This window comes from Pagrus pagrus (assembly GCF_965226575.1).
Source record: "Pagrus pagrus genome assembly, chromosome: 17".
Lineage (NCBI taxonomy): Eukaryota > Metazoa > Chordata > Actinopteri > Spariformes > Sparidae > Pagrus > Pagrus pagrus.
In genome coordinates this window covers 15,801,459-15,820,012 of record NC_140201.1, presented here as the reverse complement: position 1 = coordinate 15,820,012, position 18,554 = coordinate 15,801,459, and the positions used below count along the sequence as shown (strand labels likewise).

General features: G+C 44.6%; 1 protein-coding gene across 2 annotated transcripts; it reads left to right on the top strand.

Moving 5' to 3' along the window:
• The first annotated feature begins 5,100 nt into the window (after positions 1-5,100).
• Positions 5,101-18,156, top strand: cspg5b (chondroitin sulfate proteoglycan 5b). Of its 2 annotated transcripts, none has more exons than XM_084379397.1 (5): positions 5,101-5,779; positions 11,104-11,881; positions 12,984-13,172; positions 14,182-14,344; positions 17,181-18,156. In XM_084379397.1, exons 1-5 carry the CDS (start codon positions 5,698-5,700, stop codon positions 17,373-17,375), a joined length of 1,407 nt encoding a protein of 468 aa, XP_084235523.1. In that variant the 5' UTR covers positions 5,101-5,697; the 3' UTR covers positions 17,376-18,156. The 2 variants fall into 2 exon arrangements, with proteins under 2 accessions (XP_084235523.1, XP_084235524.1); XM_084379398.1 differs by having other exon boundaries at positions 5,102-5,779; positions 14,182-14,260.
• The last annotated feature ends 398 nt before the right edge of the window (positions 18,157-18,554 follow it).

Genomic DNA, 18,554 nt, shown 5'->3' with positions numbered 1-18,554 from the left:
TTTCCCCTGAAGCGCTGTTTCTTCGCCTCTGTGTGGCTTCATGACTGATGTGTTTCAACACACTGGAGTGATTCAAAAACAAGCATTGAGTAGTTGATGATCTAATCTAATCAATTTTTAACAGCAGCGGAGGAAGTTCTTCTTACAGCACGGTGTAACAATAGTCAACACAAGTTAAAGTCTTCAGACTCTTGTTATCCTGTCTGTCCTGTTATTATCTGATGTCATGGGCATATTCAAGGTTTACAGGTTTTCACACACAGCAAGTAAAGCTTTTCTTCTGTGCAATATATGTGTTTATTTTGATACATTTCAAGTTCGAGTTCAGTTTTTGTCCAATGCTGTCAACTTACAGTGCATAATTTCTGTGTCATAGTGAATAAAAAAACTATTATACTTTATATTATACTTTCAGTTTTATTCTTACTTCATACTTCAAAAAAAAAACAAAAGCAACGTTGACTGAAAGTTCTTTTGTTCATGATGTAACACATGTATGCCAAAACAAGTATAGTCACCGTTCTCTGAACAGTCACACATACAAAAATGTACATACATGGTATAATCATCCTCTGATAACAGAACCTCCCATGCAGTCACACTGTCCTTATACTGCTCCAGTGATGGTTTACAGTGAAATAACCACCACTTCACTTAAAGTGCTCTGTGTGTTCAGTGCTCTGCTTCATTGCTTTGGTCTTACAGATATGCTTGTGTGTATTCCACTATTACATCAGTCACTTGATGTTCTTCATTCCATACAAGCTCTCACACAATGTATTGGAACAATGCACTTCACTGGAATGAGACAAGTTTCGGTTTCGGTATCATCCGCCCATCTCTATTATTCGACCTACGTTACGTTCACTCAAATATTTAAGGCAGCAGGTGAACTGCACACTGAAATGATTAAAACAGAAATAATATTAAAACATACTTAAATGAAAACAATGAAAAAGGTGAGGGTCAACAAAGGTTTATTAAAATGTGATTTAAAAGTTTTGCTGTGACAGTTTAAGATTAGAAGATGAGGCTGTGTAGTCTGGTGGTGTGGCAGCAGATACTTCTGTATCTTTGCCAGGTGGCAGCAGGGTGAGCAGACTGTGGCTGGGTGGGTGAAGTCTTTAAGTACCCTTTGGCTCTGTGCAGACATCTCACTTCACTGACATTAATGATGCTCTGCAGATGGGTACCAGTGATGTTCTGGGCAGTTTAAACACCGGCTCTAGAGCCTTCCTGTCCTGGGCTTTGCACCAATTATGCCAGTTTCGCTCTTCTGTAGAAGTTTACAAGAACTTGGCTCCAGAGTTTAACCTTCTTAGGATTCTTGAGAAAGTAGTGCCTTTCTGTGCTTTTTTAAACAAGGATGGAGATGTGCAATGACCATGATTGGTTAATTCCCTTTGTAGATGCCAATTTAGGTAAAACAGTTCTGAGGTCTGATTTTAAATGACCAGCCACACTAAAAATTCCATCCAGTTGTTTTGTCATGTTGCTGTCTTTTGTAGGAGTCTAATTTTATCAAACATAAAATAACTCTCTCTAAGAAGCAGCCAGTATCATTGAGGGTCAGAGTTTCCACACGAAGCAGCTGAAACAGGCAGAGATGAAGGTTCGCCAGCAGAGGGAGCAGCAGGGCCAGCCACAGGTCCACACACACACACACACACACACACACAGTCCTCCAACAAGTTGTAGCAGTGAAACATTGACGTCACTAGTTTAACTGATTCTAACCAGATCTTATACGTTAATAAGGAAATCAAAGTGTGTGTGAGCAGGTAGATGGATGTGGATTTACTCAGAAGAATGCTCTTTGTTCAGCATGAAGACATCCAAGAAGAACAAGTCGTTCCTACCGTCACACTAGGATTCAGTCTGAAGTCGGCCCTTTGTTTAATGGTGTTCTACCCAATAAAAAAACAGCAAATATTTTTTACTAGGATTTCTCTGTTTGTTTAGGCAATAAGCAAACATGTAAAGAGGAAAAAAAGGAAATCAAACAGGCAAACCAAAGCTTATTTTTCAATCTGAGCCTCTATTGACCAGTCTAAGACAAGCAACTTTTGTATGTGTTCATAGTGTGTAATATGCGGCCAGCAGCAAAGTATCTGCCAACTGTTAGATAGAATAAATGTTCTAAATGTCAACACAAAAAAAATGGACTTCAAAACCAGAGATTGTCTGACATTTTTGGTTTCATTTCAGATTTATGACTCCATCAATACTTCTGTAGTAGATTGGAATGATCTTGTCAGTCAGATCTTCTTTTCTTTCTTCTAAAGAAGAGAGAGAGAAAACAATATTCTTTAAATTTGAAATAGACAACATGGTAGTGTAACATGCTTTATCCTTAAAATTTTAAATGTAATTATTGTGCGGTTTAATATTTCCATCACCACAATAAGTTTCGGCAACGTACGATTCCTTCACAACCACAGATAACTTAAAATTTGACATTTTTTGTGTTGCAATCTTAAATTTTTTTGGTTCAATTTTAAAATGTTTGTGTTGTCACAATGCTCTGTTTATGCTCATGTGAGGTTAAGGCTCAAAAACCACGCGAGAGATCATTGCAAAGGGTTAATGTGTCAAGAATGTGTGTATACTGTCCGATGTATCAATATCAGAATTCTTTACACCCTAGTATCAGCATTGGTATTGGCCCAAAAAATCGCGTATCGTTGGGTACAAAAATCATTGTAGAGGTGAGTTTAATGTGTGTGGGAATTTAACTTTTACTTACTTTTCTATACGCAACAAATACAATAAACCCTAAGGAGCTAAAATTAACTTAATCATTTTTATTCAACACTCCTTTTCCATGTTTTACCATCCACCTAACACAATACAATCTCTTGTGCAAGCAGTCAGTTTTCTAGGTGACTCTTGTCTCATAGAAACCACAGAAGGTAAAAAATAGTAAAACCAGAGTCAAATTATTTGTGTGTACACTTGGCCAATTAAGCCAATTCTGATTCTGAAAATCCTGTCCTGAAACTGAGTGACGTGGGTAGGATAAGCATACATGGAGGGATCTTGGAGTAGTAGTAGCAAAACAAGAGAGAGACTTCAGGAGTTCAACCAACCACCTCCAGCTACTGAACCACCCAGTCAGTCGTCTTCAGTGGGCCTTACAGTGCAATGACACTATCATCCTCTCCTTAGCTCCTCTTGCTGCTTTCCTTGTAATGTCTTTACCTTAATTTCAAATACACAAGTCACTTAATTTGTTGTCTATCTTTAGCAGCTGGATGTGAGTTGGTGACATGTCACAGCAGCTAGTGTACTAAAAATTTGCAATACGCACATAACCACACATTGCTGCAAACTGAAATGATTAAAAACAGACATGTGCAAACATACTTGAATGCAAACAACAAAGAAGAAGGCGAGGGTCATCAAAGGGTTACTGAGATTTGATTAGACGCCTCATTTGAGGTCCAAAAGGGAAAGTCAGAATCTGAAAGTTGGGGTGTACTGCATAATGAAGAGCTGACAGCTTACAATGGCTATTAGGCTATATTAGACATGTATTAGGCCTTGTGGACAGAGGTAGATATAGTTTGCTAAGCAGCGTCTTCTCCGCCCTGGGTGCTGCAACGTTGGACCCACACCCCCTGACACACACAGGGAACGCGCTGGAGAGAATTTGGACATCCTGTCCGCCCCTCACTGTTCCACACAGGAACAGGATGGAAAAACCAACGTGGCCTGGGCACAACACGCACAAACTCGTGCACGCACAGAGCTTGGCGTCCACCAAGGTGTGCTATTCTTCCATTCGGGTTCTCAGTAAGATCCATCTGTTCATCCTGCACTAAAAAAAAACACGTCTCTTTCGTCCCCTTACGGTCTGAAAACGAACCTATCCTGCCTGTAAAAAGCCAAATAGTGGAAGTAATTCAATCACTATAGGAAGAGAGTTTAAAGATAGGATGTGTGTGCTTGTGTTTTTATAATGGCATATGTGTGTGATTTGTGTGTGTGTGTGTGTGTGGGGGGATGTGGATGCAATTTTGTTCTGCTCTGTTTGGCAGTGCATCAGTGAACATTTTTCTGTTTCTCCAGCTCCACCACTGACGTTCGCCCATGCCAGTCCATCCTCTGAATCCCATCACACACACACACACACACACACACACACACACACACACACACACACACACACACACACACACACACACACACACACCCTCTTTCTCTCTCTCTCTTGTGGCTGTCACTTTCTCTATCTTTCCCGCTCCCTCTCATAAAAAAATCCTCCTCTCCCTTCGTTGAGAGTGAGGATTCGAGGTAAGGCCTCGGTTTAAATTTGGTGGCATCTCTTGGAGGATAATTGATGGGGAACAGCGGGACGCCGCACACAGCAGGGGACGGGATCAATTTACTCTCGATTCAATGAGTAATGAGTGAAACTGCATTTCTTTTTTTCTTTTTTCTTTTTTCACCAGGAACAGAGCATTTGGCCTTAATTATTTCATAATGTATTTGACATAATCTCACTTAGGAGGAGAGTCGGCAGTCAGCCCTCCATTGGCAAGTTTGTTAGCTGTTTGTGACAGTGGAAAAGGGAAAATGGATTAGTGTCACAGAGCAGTGTTGATAACATTTGAAAAACAAAATGATGGCATTTAGGGCGGCTGAGGGACAGACACAAATGTAGTGGTGTGCAGGAAAAGTGATGTGTGTAGGGTGTCCTGTGGGGAGGGGAGACAGATGGATGATTGAATGGAAATGATGATTTTTGGTCAGGACAGTGTGTGTGCATGCATGTGTGTGTGTGTGTGTGTGTGTGTGTGTGTGTGTGTGTGTTGGGGGGTGATACAGCAGCAGATTGCCATTGTCTGGAGCCTATATCACAATACAGTACAACAGTAAGAGGATTACCCATCCACTGTGCACACACACACGCACACACATCTTATCTTTGCTGGCTAAAGGCAACGTGCACCCAAATAACCCTCTGACATATAAACACCACCCACAGAGAGAGAGAGGGAGGGAGGGAGGGAGGGAGAGACTATTGGAGGTAAGGCTGTGGTGTGAAATGGAGCATATTGACTTCCAGTGACAACAGACGCTGCTTAAATCCCTCATTCAGCCTCATTCTGCATCAGCTACAGCAGGCTGAGGCTGGACACTGACAAGTGCGTGTGTGCGTCTGTCTCTGTGTGTGTGTGTGTGCTGGCACTTTGACACCCCAAGCGCACAGTGTGCGCGCGCCGTAGCCGTGCCGTGCCTTTCTGTGCCGCGCCGCGCCGCGCCGCGCCGTGCTTTGCCGCTCATCGCGTATGTAGCCAAAGGGAAGGCTTAGCAGACGGCAGGCAGGCAGCACAACCCGGCTCATTAAAATCTCGTCTGCAGACCTTCCGCCGGTCGCGCGCATTACTACTACAGCTCCTGCTGGACCCCCGAAGCGCGCGCGCTAAAGGTGTGGAGGAGAGGGCACCCGCTCGGTACAATGGAACCGAACCCGAGCCGTTAAACTGGTCACACTCACACACACGCACAAACTGTCGCTGTGAGAGAGGACGACGTTGGGGAGGGTAACGGCGACATGGAGAAAACAGGCAAGATCTGAACTTTGGAGGATCCGCCGTGAGGATTATCGTTCAGCACCAGGATCTGACTGACCGGCACGACGAGGAGCGGGATCACAGTTTGCACCAGAGAGTCCGAGGGACAGCCTGCGGTATGGCGCGCGGTGACAGTCGTTTGGGGACCTGGCAGGTGCTGCTGACCATCTCAATGGTCATCATCCCCCTGTCTGCTCACGGTAAGTCCACCGGAGTCCCACCCTGTGTGTGTGCGTGTGTGCATGTGTGTGTGTGTGTGTGTGTGTTTGGGCAAGAAAGCGCGCACGTGCGTGAATCAAATCACACCTGCATTGACATGAAATGGAAAATGACAAATACAATTTTTCACATATGCGACTGCCATTTAAAATGTGGACATACTATAATGGGTTTTTTTTATTGTCAGGACTGAAAAGCCTGCTGATAGTAACCTGCTGAGCACTGCTGATTTTAAATCACCTTTTGCATGAACATTTATATTTTTAATGATTTCTTTTTTGTATTAATTATGTCACCGGGCTCATTTTTAAATACAAAAAGACTCAATCAATCAATCAGTCAGTCAATCAATCAATCGGGCTGTGCTGATGAGCCCAGTGGTGTGAGCTGACATGTTCTCTGTCACGCTGGGAGCTGCTGTATTGATCACTAATGACACTTGAACCTGGCTGTGGACAATCTCATGTCCATCTCATGTAAGGCAAAATAAACCCTCTCCCTTCTATAACTGTTCAATAGCTGCAAAGGTAACTGACTTCGAAATGTTATAAGCCCTGGTATTACACAGAGAGACGGGCCTGTGGGTGATCAGAGACATTTGACAGTTCGGTACCGCAGCTGCGACTCGCCGCGGCGGTGCGTGGCCCAGACAATGGCGGGATTAGGTGCACCGTGGCCGGGCTACAGGAGGCCCATTCACGGCGCGTAGAGGAGCGAATTCCTCCAGACGTGCAGGGGAAGCCCGAGACAACCGGGCCCGCAGCACCGCTCCCCCCTCCGCCTTCTCATTTACTGACCGTCCCTTGAGACAAGCAGTGTGAGAGCGAAAATCTGACAAGTCTCGCTCTCTGCTCTGCCTGTCTGTCTGCCTGTCTGCCTGCCTGCCTGTCTGTCTGGCGCACACACCAGCTGAGAAATGTGTAAAATCTTGGAAAATGTGAAAATGAGGCTGCCGCCGCTGCCCAGCAACAGGGTGGCTCGTGCACGGAGAGGGTCGCCGGGGTTCACGTGGGCACGCGCTGCTGCCACCGTGCAGCCCCCCCCCCCCCCACCTCCTTTCTCGCCGCATCTCGCGCCCTCGATGTGTAACCAAGCGTTAACACTGTGACATATTGACCAGTAAATACACGCCCGGCGTCCCCTCTCTCGCACTTTGGTTGTCGATATGTGATTCATTAGCAGCACTGTATAGGTCTTCATTTCATCGGCTATCATAGAAGAATATGAAGACAAGTGTGAGATCCACCCCTCTTAAATGGTGGCAGAACCAACAAATAAAGGAAACTCACAGTGGAAAATATAGCCTTAATATTCCTTATATTTTCCTCTAGTTGACTGTAGAAAATAGAGACGGAGCCGAAGCGGAGGTGCCTTAAACCTGCTTTCTTTCAGCAGGAGGCGACCCCACTGGTTTCAAAAAGAAGTCCCATTGCATGTAAGCCTATGAGCAAATTACCCTTCTTCTCACTTGAATTGTTACCCCAGTAATTAGCTTCCCAGTGTGTTTGTGGTCTCAGTCGCTCGTTTCAAGAGAGAGGTAGGGTCATTTTCTCATGTGACGCCACTGGTTTCAAAAAGAAGTCCCATTGCATGTAAGCCTATGAGAAAATGAACCTTCTCACTTGATTTATTACCTCAGTAAATACTTTCCCAATTAGTTTATAGTCTCAATCACTTGTTTCTACTCTTTCAATACAGCATGCTGTTCATCTTGTAAATTATGGTCCCATTAAGAGTAAAATAGAGCATAAAGATGAAGCAGGGTATACGTTAGGGTGTGGCTACCTTGCAGTTGACAAGGCACCATGGCAAGTGTCCTCTGGTTCTCAGTCAGATCCAATCCGGATATCCTCCCCAGCTCAACCCTCTCATAATATTGTCACGTCTGGCTCCAAAAATATGAGATGGTGACTGTCAAAATGCCAATCTCATCATTTTCTGAAGCTCTAGTTGACATCTTCTGAGTGCTTGATTGTCAAGTTATCTTTTGTCTCCAAAATTTGCTTTACTCTGCTCATTTCAGCTCTATGAAAAGCCAATAAATCAATCCATGCACACACACAAACATACAGAAACACAGCTTGTCCTTGATAACCATGTCAAGCAATATGGATCAAATCCAGACTCTCGGGTGCTTTGCTGTGGGAGCGTGTGTTTGTGTGTCCACTGTCTCAGTGAGCGCATACTGTGAGGTCCATCTGCCCTGTAGCCCCAGAAAGCTCATGATATGTCACAATAAATCAGATCATCAGCATCTTCCTGACTCCCTCTTCTTCACACACACACACACACACACACACACACACACACACACACACACACACACACAGGGGGAGGAAGATAACTATTAATAGTTTAGAAAAATGCACACAGGTTAATAGGTGGATGTTGATGGGGCTCTGCATGTTAACTGGTTTGGTGTTGATAGTTACAGAGTACGACTAGTTGTACAGGACACCTTCCCATAATTCCTACTGTAGCCAATCACAGTGACCTCAGGTAAAACTTGTCACCATGGTGACATGCTCAGCGTGAATCCAGAGGTGAAGAGCTGATCAACAGTTAAAAGCACAAATCACACCATTTCAGAGACGCAAATCAAATTGCTAAGCAGGGGCTCGTGCTTTCAATTTACCCGTCTTGCTCTTGTAATCTCTTCATGTTCCCTTTTGCTCTTGTAATCGCCATACGGCTGCCAGCTGTGAACAGGAAGCTGCATCTAAGTCTCGACAGGGAACAAATTGGCAGATTGAACCTTTAAATGAAATTTGAATCAGCTGTAATCAGTTTACACTGGTGGAGCATGTCTATCTCTTTCACAAACTGTGAAGCGTTCGAGTTCATTCCACCTCAGTTTTCCCAGAGATGGAGTTGGCATATCAACACTTACTGACTGGCTGGCTGATTGATCGAAAAACAAAAGCGAGAGAGAGCGAACACTGGATTCTCTGTTTCCACTGCAACTCCTTCGCTCCACTCCTCCTTTCAACATGGCACCTCTTTACATCTCACCATGGCAACTGCGGTGTGTGTGTGTGTGTGTGTGTGTGTGTGTGTGTGTGTGTGTGTGTGTGTGTGTGTGTGTGTTTGTGTGTGTGAGGTGAATCTCATGGTTTCTCAGCCACCACTAGTCTTCGTGACTCGAGGCACGTTCAGATGGTTTTAGCATTAGCTCTGAATGAAGTGCCAGACACTGAAAGCAGTGATCTCATTGGACACGCTGATTTCAGGGTGGCAGTGGGAGAGAAGCCGTCCAGCCAAGTATTTGGTCGAGGTTGGCCGTTCGTGCAGATGTATCAGGCCAGTGGAAAAGTGTGAAGAAGTGTGTTCTTGAAATTCTGTCAACTGTGGGAAAATTACCTCCAGTGCATAAAAACTGTTCCTAAATTTGTGCAACAGCAGGGTCTGTCTTTCTTTCTTTCTTTCTTTCTTGTAGGGTTCCCTTTAAATATATAGTTTGATATTTTGGGAAATGCACATATTTGCTTTCTTGCCAAGAGTTAGATGAAAAAAATCGATGCAACTTTCATGTTTAGCTTACCACAAAAACTGTAAACAGCTGTCCAAAGCTAACAAACTCACGTACCAGCACATTTAAAGTTCAGAAATTATCTTTAGAGATGCTGGTAGGTGGAAATAGGATAGCTCTTCCTCCGTTTCCAGCCAACCAGCTGCTGGCAGTATCTTCACATTTAGCTAAATCTTGGCTGCACCATTCGCTCAAATGGAAATCTCTCCCCAAATTCAGCCTGACTGGTTTGGTATTTTGGGAAACTTTGGCATCTCCACTTGAATGAAAGAGTTCTGTGGCTTTGAACAATGTCTGACTGCACAGCATGAGTTTGTAATGACCGGCTCATCGGTGGCCTGCTGCATGTTAATAGGTTTTAGCTCCTGTCCTCTCTCTTGTTCTTTCTCTGTCTGTGTCTCTCAGCCTCTTTCTATGCAGATGGCCAAGTGCAGGAGAAGTGCCTGACCAGTCAGCCTCTAACCTATAGCTCTAAATCCTTATCTAATCCTCAACCAGTCTCGGTCAACAGAGCACATTAGTCGATCACTCAATGTGCCTAATCCTACATCGCCATGGTCTGATTACACGGCGGTCTTTAGCTCTTGTTCTGATTTCTTTGACAATTAATCACTTAGCCCTTTAATGTGAACCACAGCAGGGTTTTAGTTATTTATTTATCTTTCAAATCATATTCTCTTTGTCAAATTCAGCTCTATTTAGTGTGAATGATATGGTGACACAACAGTGTTATCTTAGAAAACCAGCATGGTACAGCCTTAAGGCATCTCTGCAGAATACTGTAGGGACCCATCCCAATTATTCTTGCCTCATCCTTGGGCCACAATCTTTATCAAACAAAACTGAGCCAGTACCATGGGATTAGCTCAATATAAAACAAAATGCAAGCCTATGTTTATAATATTGTCGTTTACATTTAGACAAGATCACAGACAATACCTCAGTTATTTACACATTCAGTTCAGACAGTTCACCTGTCATATGAAGTACTACTCAGCCTGTGAAAACAGCTGTATGATGTCTTTAGCGGCTCTGGAGGAGCCTCAAGAACCCTGGTGCTGTCATCAGACTTAAATCTCGCCGAATGGAACAGCCAGTTAGCTTATCACAGCACCATGACTGGAAGTAGGGGGACAAAGCTAGCCTTGTTCTGTCCAAAGGTAACAACATCCAGCAAATAGCACCTTAAATACTTGTTCAAACTGTACAAAGACCAATGTATAAAAAGGAACTATTTCTTGGTCAAGTGCAGTAACATCTTGGAGTTTTCTCTGGTTGTCTGGCAAGACTTTAGGAAGTTGCAGCTGCTAGCCAAGAGATGGAGCGACGCGTAACGCCTCATTACGCCACAATATGTCGTTTTTATCCATTTTTGAAGGTATAGATGGGCTGGTTGATGGATTTTGTCCAGGTAAAGGTGGCTGCTAAAAAAATGAAAGAGCAAGTTTCTTGGACCTGCTCACTCTGTTGATATAAAAGTACTAAAAACACAACTCTTAGTTTCAGGTGGTTCTATACTAATTAAAACTTAGTCATGAATATTATGTTCCTTGTCTGGCAATGATTTCCCCAAATCCCCCTAAATGCTACAAACTGGACCTTTGACACATATTTTAGATAAGGTCTCATTAAAAAAACACAATCAACTTGAATTCTGGGAAGCCTCTGGTCATGACCACCCCTTGTTTCATCCCTACACTAAACTTTATACTTTATGGAAGTGTATACTTAACAGCTGGATTGCCTCTTTAATGCATCTTTGTGTCTGACTGACAGGGAGGCATTCATTGACCAGGCGCCATCATCACCACAACCAATCATCTGTCAACAAGGAGGCCTTGAACACTAGGATGGTGCTCAGCGATGACTCAGCAGAGAGAGAGCACCTGATCGGGGCGGGGCTCGGGCTCGGGGCTAAACTCCCTCTCAGCTCCACCAAACATCACCACTCTCATAAACACGCTCACCTAGACTTCGTAGAGGAGGACCCACCTGTGGGGGAGGAGCTCACTGCCGGAGGGGCGGGTCCAGACCAACCCGGAAACCCCTTATCCGATGAGGTCATCACCGTGGAGTTTCACAGCCCTGCGCCGGATATTGTGCCCTCCGATGATGCTCTAGATTTGGCCAAAGTTCCCAAACCCCAGAAACAAAAAGGGGGAGAGCCTACTGCATGGACACTCTCAGACTTTTACGACTACCTGTCCCCTGATGATGATCTCTCGGCATTAGATGCGACCCCAGAACCAGAGCCCAGCCCTTCACCGCCGGCCGACATGGAGGACGAGAATCCTCTCCTGGCAGGTTCCCCTGCTGTTCCTGACAACGTGAGGCCTAAAGCGGATAGCGGGCCCTCCTTATCAGCGCCTCCCGTGCCAGGGCTGGAGAAGGGTGATGGGTTCGGCTTAGGTGGTGCCATGGGGGCTGACGGCTGCAGGCTGGGCTTTGTGCGCTCTGGACCTGGGGTTTGTGTGTCTCAGTGTGACATTGAACCCAATTTCTGCTTCAATGGAGGAATGTGCACTGTGGTGGCAGGCATGGGAGCCTTCTGCAGGTGAGGAAAACACAAACATTTTACAGTCTACAGTCCTATTTACAGTTGAACCACACTGGCTGGTTTGTTGTCCTTGGGTAAATTGTAAGGAGGATTACAGTCTTCCTTTTTTCATCACGTTTAGCAGCATTAAGAAGCAGGCATTGACATTTTAGAGTTAAACTAGTACACATGCATGTGTCCACTGGCAGCAGGGGTGTTTGTGGGGAGGGGGGTGGTGGGTGTTGGTGGCTAAAACGTTCCCCTTTTTAATTTGTTCCAATATGTTCCCTCTCCAACACAAAGGAGAAGATTTAGGACACTTGAGACAAGTGTACTGAAAACACAGACACGCACATAGATAGAAGGTTGGCTTTATGTGCCACGAGGGTTCGTCAAGATCGCAGCGGGGTCGCTAGAGGATTAGCTCAGTTTTGGGGGCAGGGGGTAAAGAGTGTGTTTGTGTGCTCATTGGCTGGTGACAGCTGATGGTGACACGCACAGACACAGTATGCACACATAGAAAATATAAGGAAAATGACAATACAGTAAGGTCAGGGAGGGACACACACAGTAACAGACACATACACCATGCCTTGATAGCACCATCTGTCCTGTCCAGCAGTCACAGTGTAAGCTTGGAAGTAAACTGTTGATCATCTCGCCATACCTGCTGAGTTGTAACACACACACATACACACCCTCCCTCATGCCGGCCTCACTTCAAAAACACGTTCAAACACTCGCATGCGATTGCACGGACAAAGGCAGGAATATGGAAAAGATGCACACTCATGCACGCACGCACGTGTCCTGATCCTTTGATCTTATTAAGGGCTAGGCTGCAGGCCGAATCCCTGCTTTGCTGGACGGACCTCAGGACATCATGTCATCAGCACTGAGTACCACTTTACTCTGGCTTACTAGCTGAAGCTATAAATGTGGTAAATAGCCAGTGCAGTGGGTACAAAAACATATGAAACCTCTTGGCGGTTTCATACAGCAGGTCAGGAGAGAGGAATGTTGATGTCTGGTGTTTTGTCGACCACAAAAACGTCAAACTCTAAGTGTTACACCGATCATACAGGCCAATATTGCCTCCTTGTGTTGCTTTTTCGTCCAGGTGCAATGTGCAAGACTACATCTGGAACAAAGGCACGCGCTGCGATTGGGCGGTCACGGAGTTCCAGGTGATGTGCGTGGTGGTGGGCGTGGCCTCCGTGGTGCTCATCCTCCTCTTCATGATCATCGTATTCTTTGCCAAGAGGCTGCACCGCCTCAAGAATGAGAACAAACGCCTTCGCAAACGCAGGTGTGTGTGTGTGTGTGTGTGTGTGTGTGTGTGTGTGTGTGTGTGTGTGATGGGGAGGTGAGAGTGTAAAAATATGCCTTGTGAGTTTCACTTCATGTGCTGAGAGAGGTTGATAGGCTGGGACTATGTCTGTGACAGTCTAATTCAAGTAGGACTTAACAACTGATGATACAGAGAGCAGAGGAACAGCAAGAGAGAGCGAGAGTGTGAGGGAGAGAGGGGAGAACTCACGTGAACTGAGATGAAGACAGGGGTAGAACGAAGGAATTTCAGCACAAAGGAAACATTTCTGCCACCGTGCAACCAATACAGGAAGAGGCATTGTTTTCTCCAGTCACTATCCCCAGGTAACTGTGGAACAACTGGACCAACTGTGGAAGCCCTAGGAAAAGTAATGTTAGCAAGGAAGTGGTTGAATGCTAACGTTGGCTGTTGTCTAACGGATGCTAACAGGCTAATTGGACAATAGTTCAGGGTAAAACAACATATTGATAACCTGTTAGCTTCCGTTAGACAGCAGCTAACAGGCTAATTGGGCATTAGTTCAAGGTAAAACAACATATTTGAGTATCAAATATGTTGTTTTACCTTGAACTAATGCTCAATTTCCCCTCTAGATTTTTACTGATTGATTAATTAAGAAGCTGTGACATGCTATTTGTTAGATTCCCTACATTTATGTGACTTGCAATCTGGAGCACAGCAGTATCACATTTGAGCTTCCCGCGCTGAGCAGGATTTCATGGGAAAGTGGCCGTCGTGTGAATTTGTCTATTCCCTTTAGTATCCACTGAATTATTCACCTTCTGAGACTGTGATGATACATTTTGCTGTGTGATGTGTGTGTGTGTCTGCCAGATATTATACTCCGGTTTCACACTGTGCAGAGCGGAGCAGAAAAGCGTGGACCTGAAGAGATACGAATGCACAGATCGCTTGAAAGGGAAAAAAAAAAAAAGACTGCAAATATTTATCACACAGATCTCTCTCTCTGTTTGCCCTCCTGCAGTAAGTACCGCCCACAGAGCAGCGAGCCGCAGACGGACGGCCTCTCGGTTTCCACAACAGCCGACGGCTCGCAGCCAAACGTAAGGAAACTGTGCGACACCCCTCCGCCCGCTCCCCAAGCTCACACTCACAACCTGGCGTACTATGACAACATTATCTGTCAGGTACGCCCCAACTCTCCTCATGTTTAGTCTCCTTTTTCTCTCCGTCCATTCAACATTCATTCATCCTCTATTTATCTGCATCTAAGATTTCTTTCCTCTTTATCTTTTTCCTATTATCCTCTTTCTTCATGATGTCCTCTCCCATGTTTTCTCTCTACCGGCTTGATTTTTTTTTTTCTTCCTGTCTCTACGCATGGCCGTCTATCTGAGTGTTATGCACACATCTTACTGACCTTGCTGCCCTGCTAAATCAATAACTTCTCATTGGGATTTCCACCTACATGTTGTGAATGTACAGTACATGTGTGCTCTTAATGACTCTCACACTCACCGATCCCCATCAGAGGCCACCATCAACCAGCTACACATGGGAATATAAACCCAGAAACCCTTATAACCACTTCCAGGTAAGCAGAGCGGAAACGTCCACGTTGCCTGCAGCAGTTTCCCTCCCCACCTTTGCTTTGAACTTAAACGCCGCTAGATACCAGATTCTGGCTCTCCTTTTCGCTGCAAACCTCACTTCCACAAACTCCCCCCTGCATCTGATCTTGTATCAGGCTGTGCACCATGTGCGTTGTAGGTGAAATGATTAATCGCCTCCTGCAAAGCTTACTGCAGCCAGTTGTTCAGAGGTGTTATGTAGTCACCGCTGTGTGAATAAATAGCAAGTTCCCACATTCGCTGCCTCTCTTACCTGTGCCTCGGCAGCTTCCTGACAAGCTCAATGAGGAAACAGGGCCTCCATTTTGTTCTCAGTGCTCGCTTCGCTCTTGCACCCATAAAGCTCAGACGGCCATTTTAGGGTCCCTGTGCAGCAGCGTTTCCCCTTTTCTACCCAGTTCTCTTCCTGAGGTTGTGCATGTAGAGCTTCTGTAAAGTCATTCTGTAGCAGCATGTGTGTGTGTGTCCGTGTGTCCATCGATATGACTGTGTATGCGTTCATTTCCATCCGTGTTTGTGTGAGTGTGTTTGTGTTTGCAGGCAAATTCATGTGTGCCCCTGTTTAGTATTCATCAATCATACTCGCCTACTGGGTTACTGAGCCAACACAGTATTTAAGGCCACTGACGCATGGTTAAAATTTTAATCTCAATAAACAATGAGGAATCTTGTTATTAGAGGCAGCCGTGAACAGAGACAGGGACAGCGTAAAACATCCATGAGATCGACAGAACAAATAGGCTTTTTGAACTTGTTGTTTCTGATGTGAAAGGCCGTTTAGTGAGTTTTGACCAGCGGTAGCCAGAGTGACTAATCGATGGTGTCCTACTTCCTGCCTGCTGTGCCGATGACCTTCATATGTCTGTGACATGCCAATCAATCGATGGCCTGAACATTTACAAACTGGCACATGCGGCGGACACAGTAGTTTTGTAGTGACATAAACACTCTCTGACATGATGGCACGCATTTACTGCATTTGACGGAAATGCACTCTGCAAAACACAAGCCCACCCTTATGGATTTTCAAAACCATATATCCATTTTCACACCATTTCCCATACTCGGCAGGGCTAGATCAAGTGCACAGATTGTGAGATGCTCTTTTTAATATAAGCCACTGCTCTTAGAGCTCTGCTGGCATTTCAGTGCAGTGGTTATAGATGAGTGTCTGTGACTTCCGGATGCTCTAAATGTCAGGTCTGGAGGCTAAAAAGCCCCTGCAGACACATGGTCTGCAATGCAGTTTTTAAATGTCAGAGGTCCGGTATTGCTATTTTTTTTAATGCTAAGGCATGATTAGAGGTGCAGTATCAGTCCATACAGTTCAAGATGGATTGTCTTTAACATGAGAAGGAGCTCTAGGCGATTTGGACACTGAACTGTATGTTTCTTTTACTTTTTTAGTTCAGCTTTTAGCTGAAATTCCCGTTTAACCAGTCAAATGTGCTGGGAAATTCAGTATGACCAAAGCCCCTGCAATGTCCTTGTCATATATAGTTCCAGTATTATCTGGGGAGGGTGCAGAATCCGGTTTGCTTCTTCTATTACACAACGAGTAGCCAGCCTCTTTTCATCTTTTGGCCGCAGGCTTAACCAGGAAGGTGTTTTGCACCACAGAAGTTCAGGCAATCCCTGTATTCTGTGCATGTTTTGCCAAAGCACAATAAGTAGGTTTCCTCTTTAATGACTACCATGAACTGTCAAGAAATGCCGCCCTTAAAATGGTGTAAAACACACATTTGATACACGTTAAATTCTAAAATAACATATCAGAATTCAAACACTACAAAGCAGCTTGGAGACATGCAGAAAAAACATTTTAAGCTCTGCCCAGACCTTCAGGTGAACACACATCCACAGAGATGTGGTCGTTGTCACTTGGCAAAGTGATCTTGACTTGACAGAAAATAAATGGCTTGACTCGACTTGGACTAGGAAGTAAAAGACTTGATGACTTGTCTGTGTTGCTTTTATATCTTCATTTTAAATATAAACTATTTTCAAGGACATTACCATCATCTCCAACACAGTGTTTATTAGGGGATAGAACCCAAATACACAAAGTATTGAATTTTCGGTGATCATGGTGGACATCACAGTGGCCACTATGATAATACTCAGGAATACACTGGAAAACACCCAAATCTCTCTGACGAGAACAGCTTCTCAAAAGTATATGCTCAATGGGAGTGACGGGACCAATGTGGGACCTTTTTTAGACTCATATCACTCTGATAAAACTGTAGTATGAATGCTGCCTCTTGATAGAAACTAATATCACTGTCTGTTGCATGGTTATTCTTTCACCAATTTGTATTCATTTATTTGGCCATTTTTCTCTCCTTTATAAATAAAGTAAGCCAGTAAAAGTCACAACCTCTCCCCACAGGATGAGCCTCAGAAGCAGGAGGACCCGGCAAAGTCCCCTCAAGCCAAGGAGGAGGGCTCAATGAACATCCTCAACTCTCATTCCCCCAAACACGAGAACAACCGTCCAACCTCCGTCGTCCACGACCAAGAACACACCCCCAACAACACAGAGGAGAGCGCTGAGGTAAACATGCTCCAGAACAACCTGGTATAATATCAACATCTGGCCAAGTGTGCTGCCGGAGAATCAGACCAAAATATTTTATCGCGCACACAAACAACAACAAATGGTTAAAGGCTAGCATTGTTTACAGCTTGCAAAGTGCATACTGTGTATTTTTCAAAAGTCCAATCAGGCCTAATGTCAAAAAGTAAGCACAATATGAGTTTAAGGATACAACTTGAGAAGCACAATAGTCCTGTTTACAAGGCTGCCATGCCGATGCTGATCACATAGTGGCGCCGCTGCCTCCTTTCTTTCCTCTATCCGCTTCTTACGCTGGACTAAAATCTCTGGCTTGGACCAACTAATGACTGACTTTCCTCTCTACTGATGCCCTGCCTTGGTCTTTGGCCAATGAACTCTTGCTTCTTCATTGTCTCCTCTCCTGTTTTCCCCACGAACCCCTTCCCCCCCCTCACCTCTGCCTGCCCCGCCTTACTGTCTCTCTCTTGCCGCATGCATTGGTGTTACTGACGAAAAGTGTCTGAAAACGTAATATTTGCAAAAGAAGTAAGTGGAAAATCAAGTGAATCTGTATTCGCGAAATATTCATGTTTGACAATGCTAATAAGTGGATATGTCTAGATTACATGAGGTCAAAGTAATTGCTTGGAGTTGATATTTGAATCTATATACATATATTACACACACTGTGTCTTGGTTTTCAATGTGATTTATAATACTTTAATGTACTTGAGGTTCTTTTGTACTTTTTTGGGTATACATGGAGGATTATAGTTCACAGTTGTTGGAATAAATCTTTTTAATTTTATCCAGCTTGTCCCTGTGTGTTGCTATGAGCTCTACTTTCCCTCCAGCCTCTCTCTCTCTCTCTCTCTCTCTCTCTCTCTCTCTCTCTCTCTATCATGCTCCCTCTCTCTCTCTCTCTCTCTCTCTCTGCATGTCTGCCCGTGATGAAGCTAACTACTGCCCAACTGCTCCCATGCTAATAATAACCGAATGCACGGCTGACCCCGCTTTTGTGCTACAATAGGTTGCTCACAGATTACACCGCACAAACAATGATGACCGCGTGCCCATTCAGCACCGCGGACAGCTCTCCAACATGAACAGGAGCGGCCACAAGAGTAACTCTATTTTAATTTCAAATTTAAGTCTACGCCTCGCCTGTCTTTATTAATAAGAGACGGACACGGATGTTTGAATGTC